This window comes from Trachemys scripta, chromosome 3 (genome assembly GCF_013100865.1).
Source record: "Trachemys scripta elegans isolate TJP31775 chromosome 3, CAS_Tse_1.0, whole genome shotgun sequence".
In the NCBI taxonomy this organism is placed as follows: Eukaryota; Metazoa; Chordata; order Testudines; family Emydidae; genus Trachemys; species Trachemys scripta.
The window spans coordinates 63,866,174-63,889,901 of NC_048300.1; the positions used below are offsets into that span (position 1 = coordinate 63,866,174).

The 23,728-nt window shown below is 40.3% G+C and overlaps 1 protein-coding gene across 4 annotated transcripts in view; it reads right to left on the reverse strand.

The window, feature by feature from the left end:
* The window catches only part of CRIM1 (cysteine rich transmembrane BMP regulator 1), a 316,866-nt gene that overhangs the window by 173,218 nt on the left and 119,920 nt on the right, over nt 1–23,728 (reverse strand). For 2 of the 4 annotated variants that reach the window (XM_034764950.1, XM_034764948.1), the window contains exons 3-4: nt 16,761–17,003; nt 5,078–5,198 (exon numbers count right to left, since the gene is read on the reverse strand). The exons of 1 other annotated variant lie outside the window; for it this stretch is intronic. In XM_034764950.1, coding sequence (XP_034620841.1) covers nt 5,078–5,198; nt 16,761–17,003 — 364 coding nt within the window. The remainder of the gene's footprint in view (nt 1–5,077; nt 5,199–16,760; nt 17,004–23,728) is intronic. One more of the 4 variants, XM_034764949.1, reaches the window with a different exon arrangement.

The window sequence follows — 23,728 nt, forward strand, 5'->3', positions numbered from 1 at the left end:
TGTCAAAAGGTACTCGTAAGTACAGCTTTGAGATGTGTGACATCTCCTCTCCTAAAATAGACTAACAGAGTTCCTGGGAGGCAGACAGGTTTCTGGTTCCCAAAAAAGCATGCCATAAACCTTTTCTGACCAATTGAAAAAAATCACATGCGAAACTGAAGCCTCTCTCCTCCCACATAATGTGTCAGCGGTCTGTGAAGTCAGTGACTTAGAATTCATCTCTCTATTAATTCCCTAGGTTCAGTATTCCCAAGTATCCTTATAGCTGTACTGTCACTAGCATTTATTAATTGCTGCTAAAACAGCAAGTTCTTGGGGGGAGGGGAGGGGGGGAGGAGAATGAAATGTATTGGTTTCTAGAAACCAAAAAAAGAAATTACTAGTTTCATTAAAATACTATCAGATTTCTTGAAACCGATAAAATTGACAAAAGTTGGCTAATTGTGAAACTGATCATGGCAATCTAAGCTGAACTGCAGCTGACTTATTGCTAACATTTGTTTGTGATTTCATGAAAAAATTGCAAACCTGTGGAAACTATCTCCTCTGCCCCTAACATATGTGCATGCCTACACAGAGCAATCTCTGCATGTTACTCTTCCTTCTTCCTGGATTTTGTAATGCAAAAATCTTTATACGTGATATTGTGAGAAGCTGAACAAAATGTTTGCAGTCCTCTCTAGGGTGACCAGATGTCCTGATTTTATAGGGACAGTCCCGATTTTTGGGTCTTTTTCTTATATAGGCTATCACTCCCCACCCCATTCCAATTTTTCACATTTGCTGTCTGGTAACCCTAGTCCTCTCCCATGCCTCTTCAAATCCCTTTCTCAACTTGTACTTAAATTAAAAAAAAATAAATTAATGGTGATATCCCATCTCCTAGAACTGGAAGGGACCTTCCAGTCATCGAGTCCAGCCCCTGCCTTCACTAGCAGGACCAAGTACTGATTTTGCCTCAGATCCCTAAGTGGCCCCCTCAAGGATTGAACTCTCAATCCTGGGTTTAGCAGGCCAATGCTCAAACCACTGAGCTATCCCTCCCCGTCCTTCAAAATCCAGCTCCTTGTTTTTTTACTTTCAAAGACTTCATAATTTTATTCCAGCTTATTTTTTCCTTTCTCATTATTTTTCATTCCCCCTAAGGATCCTCATGGCCACACCCCCAACCCCTTGGCCTCATCCCAGTGGCTGAAAGTTTCAGAGTTACAATGAAAAGCGTAGTTCAAATACTTTGGAGCTATCATTTCAGGCTGTCTACAGGCTCAGACAGACACCAGTTACGCTGTTAGTATTGAGTGTTCCATTTAAAGCATGGTGTAATCACTTAGGGCTAGTCTATATGGTACATTAGTCCACACCAGTGGGGTGTAAATTGTAATCATGCTCTAACGGGTCTGTATAGACGAGCCCTTAGAAAATAGTGTTCATGTTCTTCTAGGTACCTTTCACATTTCTTGGTAAAATTCTATATTTTAAGTAATTCCTTCTTGAGAATTCCACAGAAATAAAGTTTTTTCAAGCTCCTAAAATATCACAATTACATAAGTCACACACAAAATTTTGCACAGGGATTAAGCCTACAGAAAATCCAAAGACAGGATTTTTAAGAAAAAACAAAATAAAACAAACAAAAAAGATACTTGGCCTGTTCACCATCACCCCCAGCAAACCAAAACACATGCTGAACTCTATCCCTGTAATTACACCCTATTGACTTCCATGCAAGTTAAGCATGTGTTTTATTAGATCAAGCACTACAACTGTATTATTCTTTGCTAGAAAGGCTGACAGAGTACTGAACTGTCTAAGAGAACTTCCATTCTCGGATGTTGCCTCCACGGTTCCACTGTCCAGGCAGGCTCCACAGCCTCTGCACATGCTACTTTCCTGATCACAGCCTTTGACAGCATCTCATCCTAGCTGCTTTGGGCATATTAAGCTTCTGTAGCAGGAGTATTCGTCCAATGGATTGGAAAGGTTTTTGGAGCTGTGCCTCTCTCTGGCAAACCTCTATAGGTTCTTCACTAATCAGGCTCTTGTTGTCATCACAACTTTTTACATGCAAGTGTTGAAACATGCATCACTGATAACTTGATACACGGGCTAATTAAGGTTTTCAGCATGGTGTTCACAAAAAATGGTTTCACTTTATTTTTTTGGTGTTTGTTGTCTAGCAAAACTGAAACACAAGTAGCCAAGCCAGGCACTGGTTGATTTGCAAGGGGGTCAAATCCTGCCCCATCCCAGATGTGGTGCAGCTGGGGCACTCCTCTATTGGGTTATTGTACAATTCCCTACACCCAAGGTTGGGATGTTGAAAATAACTGCACAGCAGGTTGACAGACAAGGTGGGTGAGGTAATATCTTTTATTGTACCAACTTCTGTTGGTTCAAGACAAACTTTTGAGCTTACAAAGCTTCTTCATGTCTGGGAAATGTATTCAGAGTGTCAGAGTTAAATTCAAGGTGGATTAGATTGTTTATCATAAGTAGTCAACACATTTCAAGGGACCATTCAAGGTGAAGTGGCCAGTTAACACTCTTCCTATCCTAGGGGAGAAATGAAGGAGGGTTGATAGAGAGAGAGGCCGCTGGAGGGATTGTTGGTGGGTTTCAGGTTGTTGTAATAAGTGAAATCCAGTGTCTATTCAGTCCATGATTTTTAGTATCTAGCAAAGTTACGAATTTAAGCTCCCAGGCTTGTCTTTTGAAAGCGTAATGCATGTTTTCTTCGAGGATGAGGACTGACAGAACAGATAGAAAGGTCACATTGTGAAAAGTGTTCACTCACAGGTGATACTGTGTTTTTATCTTCTATCATTTTCCTGCGTGAGTTTAGTTGAGAGTGTAGCGATTGTCTTATTTTACCCACATAGTTGCTACTGGGGCATTTAGTGCATTGGATGCGGTACACCAAATGCTGTGATAGGCATGTGTAGGACCCATGGATCTTGAAAGATGTGCTGTGAGGGGTGTCGATCATTGTTGCAGTGGAGATGTCTGCAGGTTTTGCATCTATTGTTTTGGTAAAGTCTAGTGTTGCATTGGTGTGTCCTGGACTGTGCATAGCAGGTAAGAAGGTTGTTAATAAATAATACACCTCTACCTCGATATAACGCTGTCCTCGGGAGACAAAAAAAATCTTACCGCGTTATAGATGAAACCGCGTTATATCGAACTTGCTTTGATCTGCCGGAGTGCGCAGCCCCGCCCTCCCGGAGCATTGCTTTATCGCGTTATATCAGAATTTGTGTTATATCGGGTCGCTTTATATCAGGGTAGAGGTGTAATACCTGGCTTTTATACAGCATTTCTCATTACTAGATCTCAAATGAGGTCAAGTGTCATTATCCCATTTTACAGATGGGGAAGCGGAGAGACAGAAGTGAAATGACTTGCCCAGCAGGCCAATGGTAGTCAGGAACAGAACCCAGATCTGCTGAATGCCAGTCCAGTGCTATATGTACTATGCCACACAGCCTAAAGGAGCAGAGTCCTGTGAATTCACATTTTAATGTGGGCCAAAATCCGTTTGCAATTGTAACAATGTAAATCCAGCATAAGTGCACTATTCAAATTCACACTCATATAACCAAATTTGGCCCTCAGTTTTGAGGCTAGCAAAATAATCAGAGAAGAATGAAGATAAAATAAATTTAAAAAAAAAAAACATTTACAAATAATTAAGTTGATATTTATTTTTAAAGGATTATGAAGGTATAATTAATAAATTTTCCATAAAATACTTTTAAACAAATTTTTGGTAGACTAATAGTAAATGTACTACATGCAGTCTTCCTCTTCACTTGTGTTTGCACAAGTTTCCTCTAAAAAATGTTACACCTTTTTCTCATTCACTGCACAATGAGTGAGGCTGGTGTCCCATGGACAGAACAGTACATGGTTACATAATTAAAGAATGGATTTTAACATATGTACCCAACGGTAAGAGTTATGGTTGCTTGTGTAACCTTATCTCTGGAATTTCCTAACTTCTGAGTGGTTCGCTTAGTAATCTTAAAGTTCCCTTAATACAATTTTTTGTAAGGAGCATTTTTAGTAGAAATTATGGTGCCAAAATTTTAGATTACTCACCATCCCCACAAAATAAGATTATTTAATTTTATTTACAATCTCAGATGATGTTTTGGCATATGTTAATGTAGTACAGCATATGAGAGCTTGGTTAGCTTGGCTTGATATTGAAAAGGTCCTATGCTTTTCAATATCAAGCATAGGGGGAGAATTACCTACTTTGTGTTTTGTTTTTTTTAAATAAAGTTTGATACTGGCTTTTTGAGTGGAAAATTGATGAGTACATTTGGGATCCAGTTTTTCTGGTATCTGTATCAGTATTTTAATGGAATAGAACTTGCTGCAGACAATATCATATAGTACAGAATTCCAGGAAAATGCCAGATAACTTTTTTGCATGAACTGTTTGTTCTGAAATACTTTAATATTCTAAAAATGTAGTAAATTGCACCTCATATTTGAACATTTCCAAAAGAGAAAAACCTCTGCTATCTCAGCTCTTGACACCCTTCCTACGGGGTTGTATAGTTAACAGTACCTGCGAAACTGAGTACACATATAATTTTCATTCATTAATAGGATTGGATTTATTCTTTCGCAGCATGTATAGGGATGTCCAAGCACACTGCTTTCCCATCATCTGACCAGGGCATTTTCCACAGTTTCACAAAATGATTTGTCCTTTGTCAACCAAATTCTGACTAGACTGTCAATATGAAAATTCTGACAGGTATGAAAACAAATACATCTAATAACACTCCATTTTATGTATTTGTGTACATTTGAGAAGAATTTTTAGTTTCAGAAAGTTGATTAGATGTTAGCAGTTTCATAAAACTGATGATTTAACTTTTTTAATGGTTTACCTTAACTGGCGCAAGATACATATGTACCGTGGCCATTGTACTAACACTCACCACCTCCGGTACCTACAGTAACTTCAGTGTCTTCCTACATTTAGGATGTTGAGAATTTCAGGCCACATACTGTATAAAGTGAGACATTGAAGAAATGTTTAACAAATCAAAACCAGACAAACCTTGTGGGAAGAGTACAGCAGCCATCAGCTGTCAGCCTGACTTGGGTTTCATAGCTATCCAGTGGACAAACAACTTGTTGAACAGGAGGGCATTCCACTGTGCTGCAATCCACACTGAAAACTGAAGAGAAAAAAAAAGAAAAAAAATTAAAACTCTGTTCAACTCTTGCTACAGAAAGTCTTATGTGAAAGACACCATGATGAAGAGCCAACTTATTAATTCTTTTTATCTAGGCCAGAAAAGTTGCTTCACTAATTAACGTTCTCCAGACAATACTGAAAAATAGTTACACTAACTCTGACTTCTGTTGCATTTGCAGGATCGAGGACTAAACAAATATTACTCCATTAAAAATTTATAAAGCCACCCAGACAACTCAAATTCAAGTTTGAAAATTCACACAAAGGGGAATAATCATTACATGAACATGGGTGATGAGACATTGAGAATATTGAAAGCTGAAAAAAGCAAATGCCTGACATTTTTGGAGTATAAAAGTACATTTAGAAACAACAGGTTTTTTCTAATAAATAAATAAATAAATAAAAATAAAAAACCTATTAAAATAAGAACCTAATAAACCTACTTTATTTTATTTTTTTTTGGTGAAAAGTGAAGCCTATGTATTAAAAGTAAAAATGTCTGGGGTTTAACCAGTGAAAAAAAATATTTATGCTTGGAAGTACCTGATGTGCATCATCAGTTGTATTTTTAATGGATGTTCCATCAGGCTGTAATGTTCAGGGGTTTGAACATGACTGATAGTTCAGCTGCCTATTATTACTGCTTTTCCTCTTTAGGAGAAACAAAAATAAACAACTTCTTTTTACGGAGGGTCAAATGACTGAGGAAGCAAAATTTATGTTGAAAATGTGGTTAAGCCCTATAATTTATAGTCAAGAAGTTGAAACCTGCTTTTTCTTAATTAATCCTAAATATACGTCTAAGTAAATTTTATTGAAGCCTTACAAAACTGTCATGAAAGTTACCAGTCTAGACAAAAACCTATTTGCTCTTCCTTACTACTAGTATAGTAATGAAAAGCCCAATGAAATTTAGTTGCCTGTTTTTTGGTTTTTTTTTAAATGCTCATATGAATGATGAGGTGAGTAGAATGTTACGGTACTGACAATTACACAAAACAACAAGCAATGCTTGATAAAACTCTGTTGGTATCACCTGAAGTGGCTGCTTATAATGGTGTGTGATAATTCATTATTCATAATGCCTTCTTCAATTATAAGAGAACAGACAGCAAGGTTAAATTCTAACTTTTTGAAGCTTTATTTTTGCATTCCCTATGGCATGATCTTCAGAAATGTTGAGCACTAATAGCTCCAATTGACTGCAAGGAGCTGTAAGCTGTAAGTCTCAGAAAAAACAACACCGTGAATATTTCAAGAAGGATACCTAGAAATTGTTGTAATCAAGTTTAATAGACACTTTAAATATTTTGGGGGCAAGTCACTTGCCCCAACCCACATCTAGCATCAACAGAACTAGGTTAAGAATTCAGAAATTCTTGTCTTCTAGTCCAGTGCCTAACCCATTAACTTGCATAGTATCGACATGGCTATTCGTGGTACTGGAAATTCAGAATGTATTTCCAATTTATGTGGGGAACAAGTGGAAGTGGAAGCTTTAAGCCACTATAAATAACCAGCACAGCAACCAGCCACATAAAAGCAGAATTTTATTGACAAATACACAGAATTATCTACACAGCAATCTACAGAAATCTTTAAAATATGAGCAATTCTGAATTTAAAGGAAAAAATTCCATTTACTAATCTACACTTAATTACAGCATTACAGGATGAACTTATAAAACTACAATTCACCTCAAAGTTCGCATATCATTTTATAATACAGACAGTAAGATACCAGTCAGATTTTTTTAAATACCTTTAACATTGCTTTTTAAAAAAAAAATTCTTAGAGTTATCACTCATAAGTTAAATGTTAAGTATTTTAATGAATCGTGTTTATTTCTTCTACTGAAGGGTTGACTTTCTAATGTATCCAATAAGAACCTAAATTTAGCCATTTTGTCCCATAAATGCTAATGTAAAATGATGTTTGTTGTTTAGTGTAACAAACAGAGAATCAGTGTCCAATTTCTTGGTCTTCAAGTAGCCATATTTTACTATCCTGGCTTCAGGGCTTCACAAGTTGTGCAATATCCTGACGTCCAGCAGCCACTGAGCTATTCCAAGAAGCTTTTCCACCTCAAAAATGGTCACAAAAGGCAATCTTCCCATATCCCAATCACATTCATGGAGAAGGATAACAGGGAACTCACAAAGCAATGATCTCATCCAGCTCTTCTGAGAATCCTTTCTGGCTAACTGGTTTTCATGTCTTTCAATGGCTACAGCAAACTGGTGCATCTCCCATACATTCCATAAGCACAGCTAAGGTGAAGAAAAAGGTCTTTTACTCCTGGACCTCTATACAGTATTTGAAAAAAAAAATCAAAAAATGTCACAGCTGAGGGACATGGCAGAATTCCAAAGGAATACACTCAAATGGTCTGATTCCTTCCTGGAGAGACTCACCCAGTGGTAATGATGGAAAACTGCACTTCCACCATCTCTGCACCTATGGAGTTTCTCAAGTACCAGCCCTCTTTGGTACTATTCAATATTCGCATGCAACAACTAGGAGGTAAGACATAATAGGCATAAGTGCCAACAATATGCAGATGACACTCTATTCTATCTGTCCTTCAAAATACACATTACCACAACTGTCAGCCAGTAAATTCTGCGTTCTGCCAAGATCAGCTCATGGATTGAACAACAGTCGCTTGAAGCTAAAGGCAAGTTAAATGGACGTTATGCTTGTTGGTAGAAGAAAACACTAAGAAATTTGGAGATACAGTGAAGTCTCCTGTAGCTGAAGATACTCAAACACAACTGGTCAAGTCAGTCCACAGTTTAAGAGTGCTCCTGGATTCCTTGCTGACATTAAACCCTCAGACAGCAGCATCCACAGGAGTTTCTCAAGATGTTCTGTCCCTATGGGTCCTCCATGTTAGGCACATGCACACCCATGCACCTTTAACCAGACATTTTTCTTCAGTAGTGCCCGTGGACCTGTGTCTGAGCCCTACACACCCTCATGTTTTGGGCCGAGATTATATAGGGAGTGGCAGACCCACCATCATTCCAGCTCCTTCTCAACAGTGCTTCTTAATGTGCTAAAATGCATCCTGAAACCCATTTAGGTAATCTTTGTATGGAACAAGAATGTCTCCATTGCAGAGAAACTGAAAGGACTAAGTCTAGGAGAGGATCTGAAGGGTTTGGTCCCATCAAGATAGAAGGCAAAGGCTCTTATGTCTAGAGTATTAAGACTGACCTCTTCCCTTGAAGAAGCTTGAGGTTTGGGGTGAAAAAATGGAAGTTGAACATCCTGGTTGAGGTGAAAGTCTGAAGAGACTTTAGGTAGGATGGAGGATGAAGCAAGGATGAAGAGATACACTGTGTTCTACTGAGACAAAGTATGATGGATCAGCTATAAGCACTCAACTCAATTATTGTTCTGTCTGAAGTCATGGCTACAAAAAACACAGTTTTGTAGAATAAGCGAAGAAGGAAATAGCTCCCCAAGGGCTCAAAGGGTGGTTTTCTCAAGGCACTGAACTAAATTAAGGTGTCAAGGTGTAGTGGGCTCTCTTACATGAGGGAAGAGGTTGGTTACTCACTTTAAGAATCTTTTAGTGGTAGTGTTTGTAAAAACTGATGACCCTTGGGCTGATTGGTGAAAGGCTGTAGGGCCAGCCAGGTGGACTTTAACAGAGCTGAATGATAAGTGTAGGCTTTTCAAAATTTATAACAGATAGACAATCAAGTCCAATGGAGAAGTGGGCCTCAAAAGGAGACAATGACCACTGTGTGCATCAAAGCTGGAAAGGCTTCCACTTTTGAAGGTATGTTTTCCTTGTAGTGGGCTTCCTCCTGTTTAGCAGCACAGACTGCACCTTGAGAGCAACCTTGCTTCAAGTCCAAGAGCTATCAAGGAGCCATGCACAGAGGTGTAAGAGTGAGAGATTGGCTGCCTGACCCCTGCATCATAAGGTCAGGCCCCAAAGAGAGGATAAGAGGTGGCCTCAGACATATCAGGTCTGGGAACCATACCTGTCTCAGCCACGTTGGCGCTATAAGGACAACTACTGCTTTCTCATGTTTCAGTTTGTTCAGGACTCTGAAGACCAATGGCATTGGAGAGTAGACATACAGACAAACCAAGGCCAAAGAATAAGGTGGGCATCTCCCAGGGAGTTCGGAGTCCCCTCCTTGATCAGAAGTGATGGCATTTTGTGCTTCAAGCTGTTGCAAATAGATCTATTGCTGGGGGGCTCTGCACAAAACAGATCTTGCAAAAGATAGGACTGCTCAACTTGTACTCATGATCCTGGCAAAAATACCTGCTCCAAGTGTTTGCTATCTTGTACAAGCTCCGCCTGCACTCCCAGAGATGTGGCAACCCTTCTCCTAAGGTCCTGAAACACTTTACACTCTTTGGAGGAGATTTTAATTTCAGGCCTCATCAGAAGATGATGAAATATGGTTTCCCCCATTGTTGGAGCTAACAGACAAAGGGGAGACAAAGATGGTGAGGGATGGTAGAAAAGTCTTCCCTAAAGATCCCTGCTATGGATGAAGGCAACCTCCTTCTAGATTGGGACTTTAGGAGATCTTGAAAATTTCGAAGCAGTCCAAGATGACCGGTAAAGGCCGGGGGGGGGGAGGGGGGAGGAATATTCTGCCCTTTGAACTGCCGAAAATGGTGGGCCCCATTCTGAGGATTCCTTGTAAGAATGCCAGACATTACTTTTACATTTAGTATCCCTGGAATGAGGTCCGTGAAATGATCTAAAGACCTTGTAAGGGAAATTGGTCTCTCATGGTCTGAGTCCGAAGAGGAGATATAATTCTCCACGGTAAATGGAGGAGCAGTCATAATTGGTATTTAGAGTTTCAGTGTTGGAAAAAACTGGTACTGCCCTAATGTCACTGACATAAAAGAAGCATTCAAATGAGGTAGCAGCAGTGGGCAAGGCAGCTAAAATGCCAACAGATAAGTTGGTGTTGAGGGAGCCGTCAATGTCCAAAATGAAGAAGCTAGGGAAAGCTATGCTGGAATCATCAACAGTGCAGAGACTAACACCATCAGTGCTAGCTGGTGTAACAAAGAAAAGCCTGGTATTGGCAGACACACTAGGTCCCTCACTGCACGGAAGGCCTGTGGAGTTAACGGTCCTGGAACCTACAGTGCTGGGAAGGAAGGACCCAGTAATTATGAAGACACCACTTTTGATGGTCCTGGAGGAACAGAAGTCCACAAAGCCACATCTAATGAGGCTGGTGAGCATTGGTGCCTGTGACCAGACCTCAAATTGATGTCAGAGGGCTTACTTTGTGAGGCGAAGAATGGGACTTTGACCATTTGTGAGACTTGGAGGAGGATGGCGGCTCAGAGTGCTTTGAGATGGCTGCTGGGGACAATGAGGAGGGGTGTTTCTCTCTCAAATTGGGCTTTGAAGCTGGGGCGGGTGCTCTCCATGGACAAAAAGTCTGCCTTCTCGTGGTTGGGATACAGTTCTGAAGAGGGACACACTGCCTCTTCCAAAAGGTGGACTTTGAAGCGAAAATCCCTCGTTTATTTGTGCTGATAGGAAAAGAGGTACAAATCCAACCTATCCCTCATCTAGACAATTCAAGCAGCTTGTGTGTCTATCCATGACAGTGACCATGGTCCCCTGCATGTGGCACGCTGCTTAAACCCTGGGGATTTTTTCATGTTAAATCCACCAGATTTTGAACTATACTAAAAATAAACTAGAATTAAAAACAATATACGGTAAGATGAACTCTTTGCAGACACTGGAAAACCAAAGCTAAACAGCTATTGGAAGCTCCAACTTTTGCCATGGGTGGTGAGAAGGAATGGAGAGGGAAGTCCCTTTTATGCCCTTGGGTTGACATACACGGAAAGCATGGATGTTGCCTAATGGTATTACTGGCAAAAGTCTCCAACTCAAGTGCATTGGGAGCATATGCACCTACAATGGAATGTATATGTGCACAATCACTTGAAGGAGAACTTCTGAGGTACAAATACAGGGTAGTGTACATTATAAGGAACAGGCGTTCAGAGATAAGTGATAAAAATAATTACAGGTCTGTCGCATCTTAGGCGCATTTAAGATATGCGATTTCAGCTTTACGCGGTCGGCAAAAACAAAAAAAGAAAAATAATTTAAATACTATTTTTGTAGTGCGGGCGATTCCACCCCCGCCATTACATTCAATGTAATTTTGACTATAGGCGATTTTCGCTTTAGGCGCTGACTGCAGAACGTAACTCCAGCGTAAGATGAGACAGACCTGTATAGGCATAGAAAGACTACTTTATAAAGAGATGCAGAGTACAGTGAAACTGATTAGAGAGGAGATAAATAAAAGGAGAAGGGATAGTCTCTAGGAGAACAGTCCTTGAGCTGGACTCCAAAGATATGGGTTCAATTCCCAATTCTACCACAGAGTGGAACCATGGGTAAAGCACTTTCGGTCTCTCTCAGCTCCCACTCTATGAAAGAGGGTAATACTACTTCCCTTCTTTGACCCTTTTATTACCTTGTCTATTTAAAGTTTTAAGTGCTTTAGGTCAGGGACTTTCTCTTATGATGTGCCTGTACAGTATCCAGCACAATGGGGAGCTATTCTTGCCATCCTACCCCAGTACAAACAATGACAATTCATAAATTTTAAGCTCAGAAGGGACTATTATGATTGTCTAGATTGACCTCATAATAAAGATAGAAATTCAAAATAATGAATAGTATACAGAACACAAAATCAGGCACCCCAAATTACCCTCTTCACAAGGGGACATTCAATAAAACTGAAAGGCAAAAAAATTGAAATTAATAAAAGAAAACATTTGCTTTTTTTTATTTAACATGTAATCGACCTGTGAAACTCTTTGCCACTTGATAGTATTGAGGCCAAGACCTTAGGATTCAAGAAAGGATTAGACATTTATAGGGATAATGCAAAAAATCTATAGTATATTAAATACAATTAAAAAATGAGAAGGAAGATATACCCTCATATTAAACAAACAAACAAACCCACCCACCCACCGTGGGGTAGTATCTTCCACAGCTTCTGGTACTGGCCATTGTCAGCTACAGGATACTGGACTACTGGTCTGAACTAGCATTGATCCTACCAATATAGGCAAGTATGTACCAGTTATAGCACAGCAATAACAGACCTGATGTCTTTGTGACAGTGAGGTTTACTTTTACCCCCAAATCTCCTACTGTTTTTGTTAGATAGATTGTTCGTGCACGTTGTGTTGTTTTTGTAAATGTAACTTACAGAATCTTTGTAAATCCACAAACTACAGGTCCCCTACGATTTCCATTTGAAATACACAATCACTTATCAGCATGTGTAAGCCACGAAGAAATAAAGTATATGCCCTATACTGAATATATATTTTGCCCATGTATCACAACAATGGTTTGGTCATTTCCCTGTACTTAGATCTTGTATTGATGTATTTGGCCCCACCTAATAGTTTCCTCTGATTGCCTACCCTGTCAAATAGTCAGAGTCATAGAATTTAAAGCCAGAGGGACCACTAGATCATCTTGTCTGACCTCCTTTATAGCAGAGACCACTACCACCCAAACACTAACCCAACAACTGAAATGAGACCAAAAGTATTACAACTCACAGAAGACTAGACTATTATGAGCAACAGCAGAGAATAGAAGGGCCCAAAGCACACCAATGCCCGAGGACCCAGATAATCCTAGCTTTAACCAATGATTTTAGTTTATTGTTCATTTATTGTATAATGCTATGTTGTATATAACCATTGTATGCTAAATAGAGTACAATTGCAGGATTATAGAAGTAGAAGGACTGGTTTACACTACAAAATTCGGTCAACGTAATTTAAGTCAACCTACAGCCACTGCAGTAATTCAATTGGCTGTTGGTGTCTACACTACCATCCTTCTGCCTGTGAAACACATCCTCACCAGGAGCACTTGAACCAACTGAAGTGGGGCATTCTGTAAGCATTGCGTTACTTACATTCAGCCAATGTAAGTAACGCAATGTCTACATCAGTGGCTCTCAAACTTTTTTATTGGTGACCCCTTCCACATAGCAAGCCTCTGAGTGCAATCCCCTTTATAAAATTAAAAACACTTTTTAATATATTTAACACCATTATAAGTGCTGGAGGCAAAGCGGGGTTTGGGGTGGAGGTTGACAGCTCGCGACCCCCCCTACGTAATCACCTTGTGACCCCCTGTGGGGTCCCAATCCCCAGTTTGAGAACCCCTGATCTACATGGACACTGTGTTGCCCTAAGTACACGGAGATAAGCCCGACGTCTCTTGTGGAAATGGAGTTATGTCGGTGTAGTAGGGCACTTACATCGGCAAGAGCAAGACTGTAGTATAGACACTGACACAAGATAGGTCGACCTAACTCTGTACTGTAGACCAAGCCTGAGATTGATCAGTAGTTAGAAGGGATGATTATGTATTAGGTATCCAAGTTAGGAGGGCTGAAATGCAAGACCTATGGGCTAAGGCCTGTAAGATTCTAGCTTAGCTATTTTAGGCCTTAGAGATAAGAAATATTGACATAAGTAAGTGACCGAAGAATAACCTGATGCCATAAGATGATGGGAAAAGATGTACCAAGGGGTGAAATCGTGAAAAATTAGAAAGATTAATTTTAGATGACAAAAATGCTCGAGGCACATTTTTCTCTAATACTTGCCTTAACCACAGGCTATAGGTTTTGTGTCAATGATAAAAGGAACTATACACAACTTATAGAAAACCTCATGTTTTGGGGACATCAGGCCAATAAGGAAAAAGAGGGCTGACACTTTTGTATACATCTGCAGAGCATAGGCATGGTCAAAAAAAAATCAAATTATTAAAAGGGGGTACCCAGATTGGGAAAACTCAGCTCCCTATGGGAAACTCCAGCACGAACTATCCCTGAGACCCCCCATCAGACCCTAACTGTATCTAGGAAGATGTGAGTACAACTGTAGCTAGAATGTGTGTAGAGATATATCTAGGATTTATATATGCGGTGATATTCATAACTGTGCTGGTAACTTTAATAACATTGATAAAAGATATTAGCACTTGTTCTTGTGATTGTATATGCTACTTTCCTTGGCCTTCATGTGTTCCTATGTGCTCTAGATTTGAAACAACAGGCAGAGGTAACTGCTGAATTTGATAATGTAGCCGCCAAAGCTGAACCCACAGATATTGTAATACAAGATCACTAAATTTACTTTAAATAAAAATAAAAGGCTACATGGCAAATGACACACACACACAGCACAGGAAGGCAAAAACCCACAGAGCTCACTGCAAATCTGATCTGGGGAAAAATTTCTTCCAGACCACTCATAAGACAATCAATTAGATCCTGAGCACGCGAGCAAGAATTAGCCACCCTCTCCCGCGAGAGAGAGAATGCACGGTGCCACCTCAGAGCCCTGGCCCAACCCTCCAATGTCCCATCTGCAGCTATGGCCATCTCCTGATGATTCAAAGGAAGGACATTAAAAAAAACCCTCTCAGAATACAGGGGGAGAGGGGGAGGCTGAAACCGTAAAGCACGAGCTTTAGGAACATAGGACATAAACCAAAAGTGAGCCCCAGGGCTTTTGAGCCTACTCCAAGTACTGATGATGCAGGGTGTTGAGTTTCACCTTTGATTTCAATGGGGGTAGCATCTCACAACTGAAAGTTATTTGTGTGTTCACACGAAGTGGAACATGGACAAGGGTTGAACATGTTGCCCAGCTCTGAGTGTTCCTTTGACTCACATGTAATGACTGCTTACTTTTTTTTGGCAGATCCTCATTTTATGGCCTATGAAAATCTTCAGACTTAGGAAGTATCTTTCTTACCCTTCCTATCAGACTTGTAGAACTGGAAGGAACCTCGAGAATGTACCTAGTCCAGACCCCTGCACTCAAGGCAGGACTAAGTATAAGAACATCCCTGACACGTGTTTGTCTAAACTCTCAAAAAAAAAAAAAAAAAATCTCCAATGATGGAGATTCCGCAACCTCCCTAGGAAATTTATTCCAGTGCTTAACCACCCTGACAGTTTGGACATTAGGAAAAACTTCCTACCTAAAATCACCCTTACTGCAATTTAAGTCCATTGCTTTTTGTCCTATCCTCAGAGGTTAAAGAGAACAATCCTCCTTGTAACAACCTTTTATGTATTTGAAAAAACTTATATACCCCCTCAGTCTTCTCTTCTCCAGACTAAACAACCCAATTTTTTCCCATCTTCCCTTCTAGGTCATGTTTTAAATCTTTTTTGTTGCTTTTCCCTGGATTTTCTCCAATTTGTCCACATCTTTCTTGAAATGCGGCACCCAGAACTGGACACAATACTCCAGCTGAGGCTTAATCAATGTGGAGTAGAGCAAAAGAATTATTTCTTGTGTCTCGCTTACAACACTGCTGCTAATACATCCCAGTTTGATGTTTGCTTTTTTTGCAACAGTGTTACACTGTTGACTCATATTTGTGATCCACTATGACCCCCAGATCCCTTTCCGCAGTACTCCTTCCTACGCAGTCATTTCCCATTTTGTGTGTGCAATTGATTGTTCCTTTTTTCCTTCCTAAGTGGAGTACTTTGCATTTGTCCTTATTGAAGTTCATCTTATTTACTTCAGACCATTTCTCCAGTTTGTCCAGATCATTTTGAATTTTAATCCTATGCTCCAAAACTCTCGCAACTCCTCCCAGCTTGGTATTGTCTGCAAACTTTATAAGTTTACTCTCTGTACCATTATATCAATCATTGTTCAAGATATTTAAACAGAACTGGACTCAGAACGGATTCCTGTCAAACCTCTCTCAATATGTCCCTCCAGCATGACTGTGAACCACTGATGACTACTCTGTCGGAATGGTTTTCCAAGTTATGCACCCACCTTATAGTAGCTCCATCCAGGTTGTATTTCCCTAGTTTGTTTATGAGAAGTTCATGCGAGACAGTATCAAAAGCCTTACTAAAGTCAAGATTCTCACATCTGCCGCTTCCCCCCCATCCACAAGGCTTGTTACCCTGTCAAAGAAAGCTATTAGGTTGGTTTGACATGATTTGTTCTTGACAAATCCATGCTAACTGTTACTTATCACCTTATTCTCTTCTAGCTGTCTGCAAACTGATTGCTTCATTAAATAGTAAATGCAGTCCTCTCAGTAAGAAAGGAACTTCTTGGAAGTTGCATATGTTCTGCTTAACCTGCATATCAGATACGTCATTTTTGCAAAAATTATCTATGGTAGTATACACCACCCCCCCATAGGTCCCCCCCCCCCCCCCCCCCGCCAACCTTTATTTAAGTTTATTTCAGCAGAGAAAGAAATATTTGTTTAAACAAGTTTTGGGGGTTTTTAAATGGATGTTGTTCCAGTGATGTGCAGTAGACAGTTACTGATGATATAATGCTTGTAATAGGATATTCAGAATATTTTACATTGTTTACAGTGTAGTCTGTACTGGAAATCATTTATATTATACATTATGTTTCTTAGATATAGGTGACGGGAAAAATTTCAACATAAAAAATGGCACCCATTTTTACCTGGTTTACATTCGTAGAGATCACAGCACTCCCCTGGCTTCCCTGATGCTTTAGAAACCAATATATTCAAGTAGCCTGGTTGGCAAACTTTCCTCAAGCAACCTGCAGGGTTGCACACACAGCGGCTTGGAAGTGGACAGCATTCCCCTGGAGGAGCATAACCTTCAATCAAAATGGAATCTTCTGGACAGCGAGGAGAAAACTGGACCTCACAGCGGGCCTTGGAACAGTCAGGTTTCTCTTCTGAAAAGGAGAGAGAAATCAGCATACTGCGTATGTCAGTAAAAAAACTGTCCGGATGTTTAAGCTCCACAGCACTGCTTTGACAAGCCTGAAGGCTATTATCCTTGCAGGTGATGTGCCACAAGAAAAATAAGGATTGGCTAACATCAACCAAGCTTAACAGCAGCACTGGGATCTACTAAGGTAGTAATATAATTAGAGAGATGATGATAAATATATGTTCAATATATTTTACTAACTCTTTATTTGCCTTTTTTATTTTTTTTGAGTACTGCAGAATGTAGTGAAACTAAATGTTGATTTGGCTCTGATAATAAAAAAAATACAACCCCTCTCTCACTGTAGATGAGCCTGGTAACAATGCCTATAGTTAATGTTGTCTAAATCTTTCCATACTAAAAACTGGTTTTCAGTAGCTTATAACTTTGTGAACTTCAGCTGTTTGAGCTGAAATTTCACATGCTGGTGTGTGTCTCAGGTTGATTTTTAAGTTTCAGCAAAAACAGTTCAGCCAAGATAAGAAAAAATAAGCTATTTTGCCCATGTTAAAAAAATCATACAAACTGTTTCATTAAGAAGCTCTGAAGCCTCCATGCTTTGGAGCAGAGATCTGAAATTTGGCTGGGGGAAGAGGGGTCATTCTGGTATCAGGGATGTGCCTTTTGCTGTCCCCATGAAAATCCACCCACATTTAGCCAAGTTTTAAGCCTCCAAAAAACAGCAATTCATACATGTTCAGAAGAGGCTTGTAGAGTTTGGCAGCTATGGACTCTGAAGATTCTTTCTGCATTAGACCTGCTTCCGCCGAGGGCTGCAGTATACGAGAAGGATTCTTCCTGCATCCACTCTTCCTAACACAGCTAGGGCCATGGAGACCCGCCTGCACCCTCAATAGTGCCCCTGCTAGTGCCCAGGAAGAGGACGCGGCCCCACTGGAATGCAGAGGGGTGAGGGGCAGAAGGCGCAGACAAGCTGGGAAGGTGAGATAGGGAAATATGTGGGGTTGGATGGGGTAACAAAGCAAGTGAGGCAGATACAAGCTGGGGGAAATGGGCTAGAAAGGAGGGAAAGACAAGCTTGGATGGGGAAGGTGCATGGCTGAAAAAGGTTATGACGGTAGAGGAATAAGACAGATAGGCTGTGAGGGTTCATAGGGGCAAGCTGAGTGGATAAAGACGGGTCTTTAACCAGTAGTGCACACTCCTTTCCCAAAACCTGGGAAGCAAAGATTTCAGAGTCAACATTTCTCTGCTGTCTAGAAAATAACAAAACCCACTGACAAAGCCTGCATCTCACCCGCCTCTAATGGCTGGTCTACAAAGAGACTAACAGCCTGCTACTTAGATCAGTTACTCCATTAACTCAGGCGGTAGAAGTCTGTACTGTGGATCCAACTTTGCTGATGACTCAGTATCATTCCAGATACTGGTATTTTAGTGGGGGGGAGTTAATTGAAACTGGGCAATTATATATTTAACAGTACATTGAAGGAAAGTTATGGTTACATGAGATATTATTTCCTGACTTTTGAGATTTCAGCCTCTCTTCCTGCTCCCCCATATGGTATCTGGGAGACCCTGTCCTTGGGGAATGTCTGAACCCCCTTTCCCTGCCCCCACATTGGATCCAGAGGGATCCTTGCCCTACTAAAGGGTCTGGGCCATTCTCTCAGTCACCCTCACATGAGCTGGATTCTGTGGGACCCTGCCCCTCAGAACATCTGAGCCTTTCTCCCTCCCCCCACCATCTAGAATCTGGGGGGTCCTTGCCTTATGGGAGGGATCTGAACCCCTCTCCCTGCATTCTGTGCCTGTGACAGGATCCAGGGAGAGGCTGTGACTGTGGGGTATCTGAGCCTCTCTCCCTACACCCCACATAAGCCAGGATATGGCCCTGTAACTCTGAGGGGGACTGACCAGGTGGGTTCCCAAGATACAACCTCCTGGGGAAAAATAGGTTCTCAAAGTTTACAGATTCAACTGTTTTTGTGCAAATCTGACCCCTAACGTGCTAAATGGTTAATGGGACTGGTCGCTGAGGAGGAGGGCACATGTTGGAGGAGGTGGGTGATTTGCAGGCTGGGTCTTCTTTCAGATGCTTAAAGTTACTATAACCACCATTAAATAAAACTGTCAAGATTTGGGGGCCTAGATTATGCTGAGATTTCCCTTAGCAGCCCTGTGAGCAACTTCAAATATTTCAAAGCATGACCATTATCCCCATTCTACTGTAACAAAGTATATCAGGTGGGAAGGAGCACTTGGAAATCTCAGAACAACCCAATGGCCTAAGCGGAAACAGCAGCAGACTAGGACTCAGAAAACCTGGGCTCTATTCCCAACTCTGCTACTGATCTTCTAGATGACACTAGCCAAGTCACTTCACCTCTCTGCCCCTCATTTTCCCTATCAGTATACTGGGGATGAGGTTTTCCTCCTTAGTAAAATGCTTTGAGATCTACTGTTGAAAAGTGCTATGTAAGAACTCGATATTATTATAATTGTCTGGCCACAGTAGCATCTCAACTGCAAGCCTTCATTATAAATACAACTACCTAAATAAACACTTACTTCTACCAACACAATTTCTCTTTGCGATTAAAAAAAATTAATTCATGCAGAGTTAATGTTGCCCATTGATATCTCATGCCCTTTCAGAATATTAAGTTCTGCAAAACTCAAACTTCTGAAAACAAGGAAATACAGAGTTAAGATATACAGCCACTCAATTGATATCTTTGAATGATGCCTCAATATGCTCATAATGAACTTCCTCACACACTGCCTGTGCACTGTACCCTACAGGAGCTACCTATATCTACCTTAAACTCAAACACTTAACCTAATCCACAGAAAGAAAACCACATCTGCAACCTTTCCATCATTATGCACCTGATGCCATCTATAGTTTCACTTTCCGTTCATTACACTCACAGACCATACTCAGTTCCCATTTTACTGCTAATAATCCCCAGGGCAAGATGTCTTCTGTGCCCTGCTACTGATGCAACTCCCACAAACCAGCACAGAAATGAATCATACTGGAACTCTCAAGATACACATACACCTCTATCTCTCTCACCTCTCTCAGATTACCTCATATCACAATCACAGCTCTGCCAAATTGCTCCAACTAATCCCTCCATCATTCAATACAGCTACATACAATACAGTGAATGCAGCTGGTATGCATGCAGATAATCCCCAGAGGTTATTACCAGCTTCAGGAGGTAAGACTGGATAGGCATGTACCTTAACTCTTCATTTCCTGGTTTTCAGAAGTTTGAGATACCATCAGGTAAGTTAGTGTTTTGTCAGTGAATAGTGAAAGAAACAAGTTTGTAATACAGCCTAAAACATGTAAATAAATAGTTTGACATAGGTGCTGGAACTAGGGATGTTAGGGGCGCAGCTGAACCCCCTGGCTTGAAATGGTTTCCATCATATACAGCGTTTACAGTTTGGTTCAAGGCTCTCGGCACCTCCACTATCCAAACTGTCTCAGCACCCCGTAGTTCAATGTATATATTCTTTCCCAAGTCTCCACAAAAGTCATTACCATTCTGCTCTGTCATGTTTTTATCTTTTCCTTTTAACAAAAAAACCAGGGCTACAGGCCGCCCTTCAAGCTTTAGAAAATTCTCTTCCATTTGTGGATTCAGAGAACACTAGTAGTGTAGTTCCCTGAAAAAACTAGAGTTAATTCAATAGGCTTAGAACATTTTATAAACTAAACAACTTTACAATTATTTCTACTTGCATGGCATCGTTGCTGATCCAAGAACTTTGCATTTATTGTATGTATTTGATTCCTTAAACCAATTTTAAGTCTCACTTTTTTTTTTTTAAATAAACCTTTAGATTTTAGATACTAAATGATTGGCAACAGCGTGATTAATGGGTAAGATCTGAGTTATATATTGGCCTGGGTGGGTGATCATTTGGGATCAGAAGAACATTTTATTTGATGAAATTGGTCTTAAAGAACTACTCATCTTTAAGTGTAGTGTTTTTGGTGGTGATAAAAGGACTGGAATGCCCATGGCAACTGCTTTTCTGACTTCTTGTTAGCCAGTGTGGTGAAACAGAAGTTTACTTTTGTTGCTGGTTTAGTATATCTTATATGAGAATAACTACTAGTTTTGGGGTGTGTCTGCCCTATTTCTCAACAATTTGTCCTGAATTTGGTATTCTCAGCTGTGATCCACCGAGTCATGCTGATAGTGTACAAGGATTCAATTTTCAAAATTGCCTACGTGACTTAGGATTTTAAGTCTCACCGAAAGGCAACATGACTTAGGTTCCAAAGTCATTTAGTTATCTTGAAAAATTTTATTCAGGTCTAGTATCAGTACCTGCAAAATAGATAAATACAAAGCTTTGGTTTACTTTTAAATTGTCAAAATGAAGCAAAGCAGAGGCAATAATGCACTTTGCCAGAAGAGAACTACATTAAATTATTTTTTCTTGCTTACAGAAACAAAACAGATTCATAAAATAATTTTAACTGACCATTTTAAATGTAATAGTGTCTCATTTTATAGTCTTTTGCTCCCCCCAAAATAAAATACATACATAATGTCTGCTGACAAAACTGCTGTTGCTGCACATTCAAATATGTTACCTCCAACTATTATTTAGTAATGATAAATTCCTTCAAACTGAACCTGCATATCTAATCTTACATAACTCATTATACTAAACACATGGTCATATTGAACATTAGTGAGTGACCAGGACAAATTACAAAAAGGCATATTTTGTGAACAATAGCCTTATTTGCAAGTCAATATGCTAGTTTTGGTATTTGATGGAGATCCTTTGTCTTGTGGAAATACTGTCCAACTGTAATCTAAACACTAGTTGTAGATTAACTCAAGCATATACTTTCATTTTGCCAATAAGTGGTTCAGTTCAGTCATCCACCAACAACCACATAAGAATGGCTGCTTCTGTCACCCGCCCCCCTCACCATTCTTCAGTAACACTTACCCTAGTTCCTTTCATCATGCTGACTGCAACTTGTATCACATTACTGATTTAAATATGACATTGAACGTAACAGTTTTTATCTTATAGAATGTCAGTGATTGAAGATGCCATGCACAGGTGTTAGCAAGAGCCTCAAATATAACTGAAATTTTCATTTTTTTCCCCTCAGCAAAATGAAAAATCAAAGAAATTTTTTTCTAATGAGTAAGACTTTTTTTGACCCCAAACCATTTTTTTGGCATTTCATTTTATGTTTTCAGGTATTTATCTTTTTAAAAACAAACCTAGCTAAACTTCTAAACCAGTGGTGGGTAACCTGTAGCCCACTGGCTGCATGCGGCCCAGGAGCTAATCTAATTGTGGGCTGCGAGACATTTGGCTGATGTTGACTATCTGCAGGCACAACTCCCAGTGTCCGCGGTTTGCTGTTCCTGGCCAATGGGAGCAGAGGGAAGCAGTGGGCTGCAGGGATGTGCTGCCTTCCCTCCAGTTCCTTCTCTACCGCAGAGGTCTTATGGAGAATTCTGAAGTAGAGGGGAGGAATGGCGAACCGCAGCCCCTGGGAGCTGTGGGGGGCCATTGGCAAATGTCTTGCGGCCCGTCATCACATTACCCGCAGGTTGCCCACTATTGCTATAGAAGGAGCAGGAGACCATCAATAGCAGAAAACAAACATTTTAATAGATAGAGTGGGCATTCCCGAGGAAGCACGAGAAGGGAAGTATACAGAGGCCCATGAGATTTGTGAGCAAGTGTACAACAGGGTAGAAGAAGGGCTAGGGCAGATGTCACCAAAAGCAAGGAAGAGGAAACAGAGGAAGTTGTGAATGAGAGATGCAAAGGTTGGAGAAAAGGGAGTAAGTGAGCATAAAATACAATTAGAAGTGGTGGAGAGGAAGACTTAGGGGAATGGATATAGTGAGAAGCACAGGTAAGTAGTTCCTGGTCATGGTTAATAATCTTCTATTGCATGAAAGTTATTCAAAAAGTTAATTATGCTATGGATCAACTGTGCAGAGAATTAGTTGAGATGAATCACTTCTGAAATGAGTCAAATTCGCAGAAAAGTAATTATGATGAAATGCTTCTACCACTAGAATCATGGGGTGTTTATATTCTGAATTTTTTTTTTAAGTATGGCCTTTAACACACACACACACACACACACACACACTAAAGCCTAAATGCATGATCACTCACCACTGCCAGCATCTACTTCCTGTGCACTAAGAGACATTAATCCATGTTTTATACTGATGCTGGTCCATCTATTTGCAAAATGTATTACACTATGCTTTATCATTAACCTTTGTTTGTTCTTTTCCTCTACCACAGCCTTATAAGTGGAAGGAATAGAGTATGGTTAAAAATTATTGCATATACATGTGCTCCAAGCACTGGAGCCTGTTGAAAGTCTGTGTCTGACACAAGATGAAAATGGTTTATCGTAAACAACCATCATCGCACCAATTTTTAGAGTTATGTCTTGAACTAGGGATGTAAATATTTTTAAAAGTATGCATTTAAACTATTAAAATTATACTGGTTAACCATTTAATATCCCTAGTTGGTACCCCATTACCACCCCCTCCTGTGCACTACCATGGTGACGGGGGGGCTAGTTCCAGTCACGTGCCCCTTGCTGCCCAGCTCCCCGGTTGCCCCATGAGCCAGGAGGCAGCGAGACCACCCTAATAGAAGCACCCGCAGTGGCTGGACTTAGTGACCAATGCC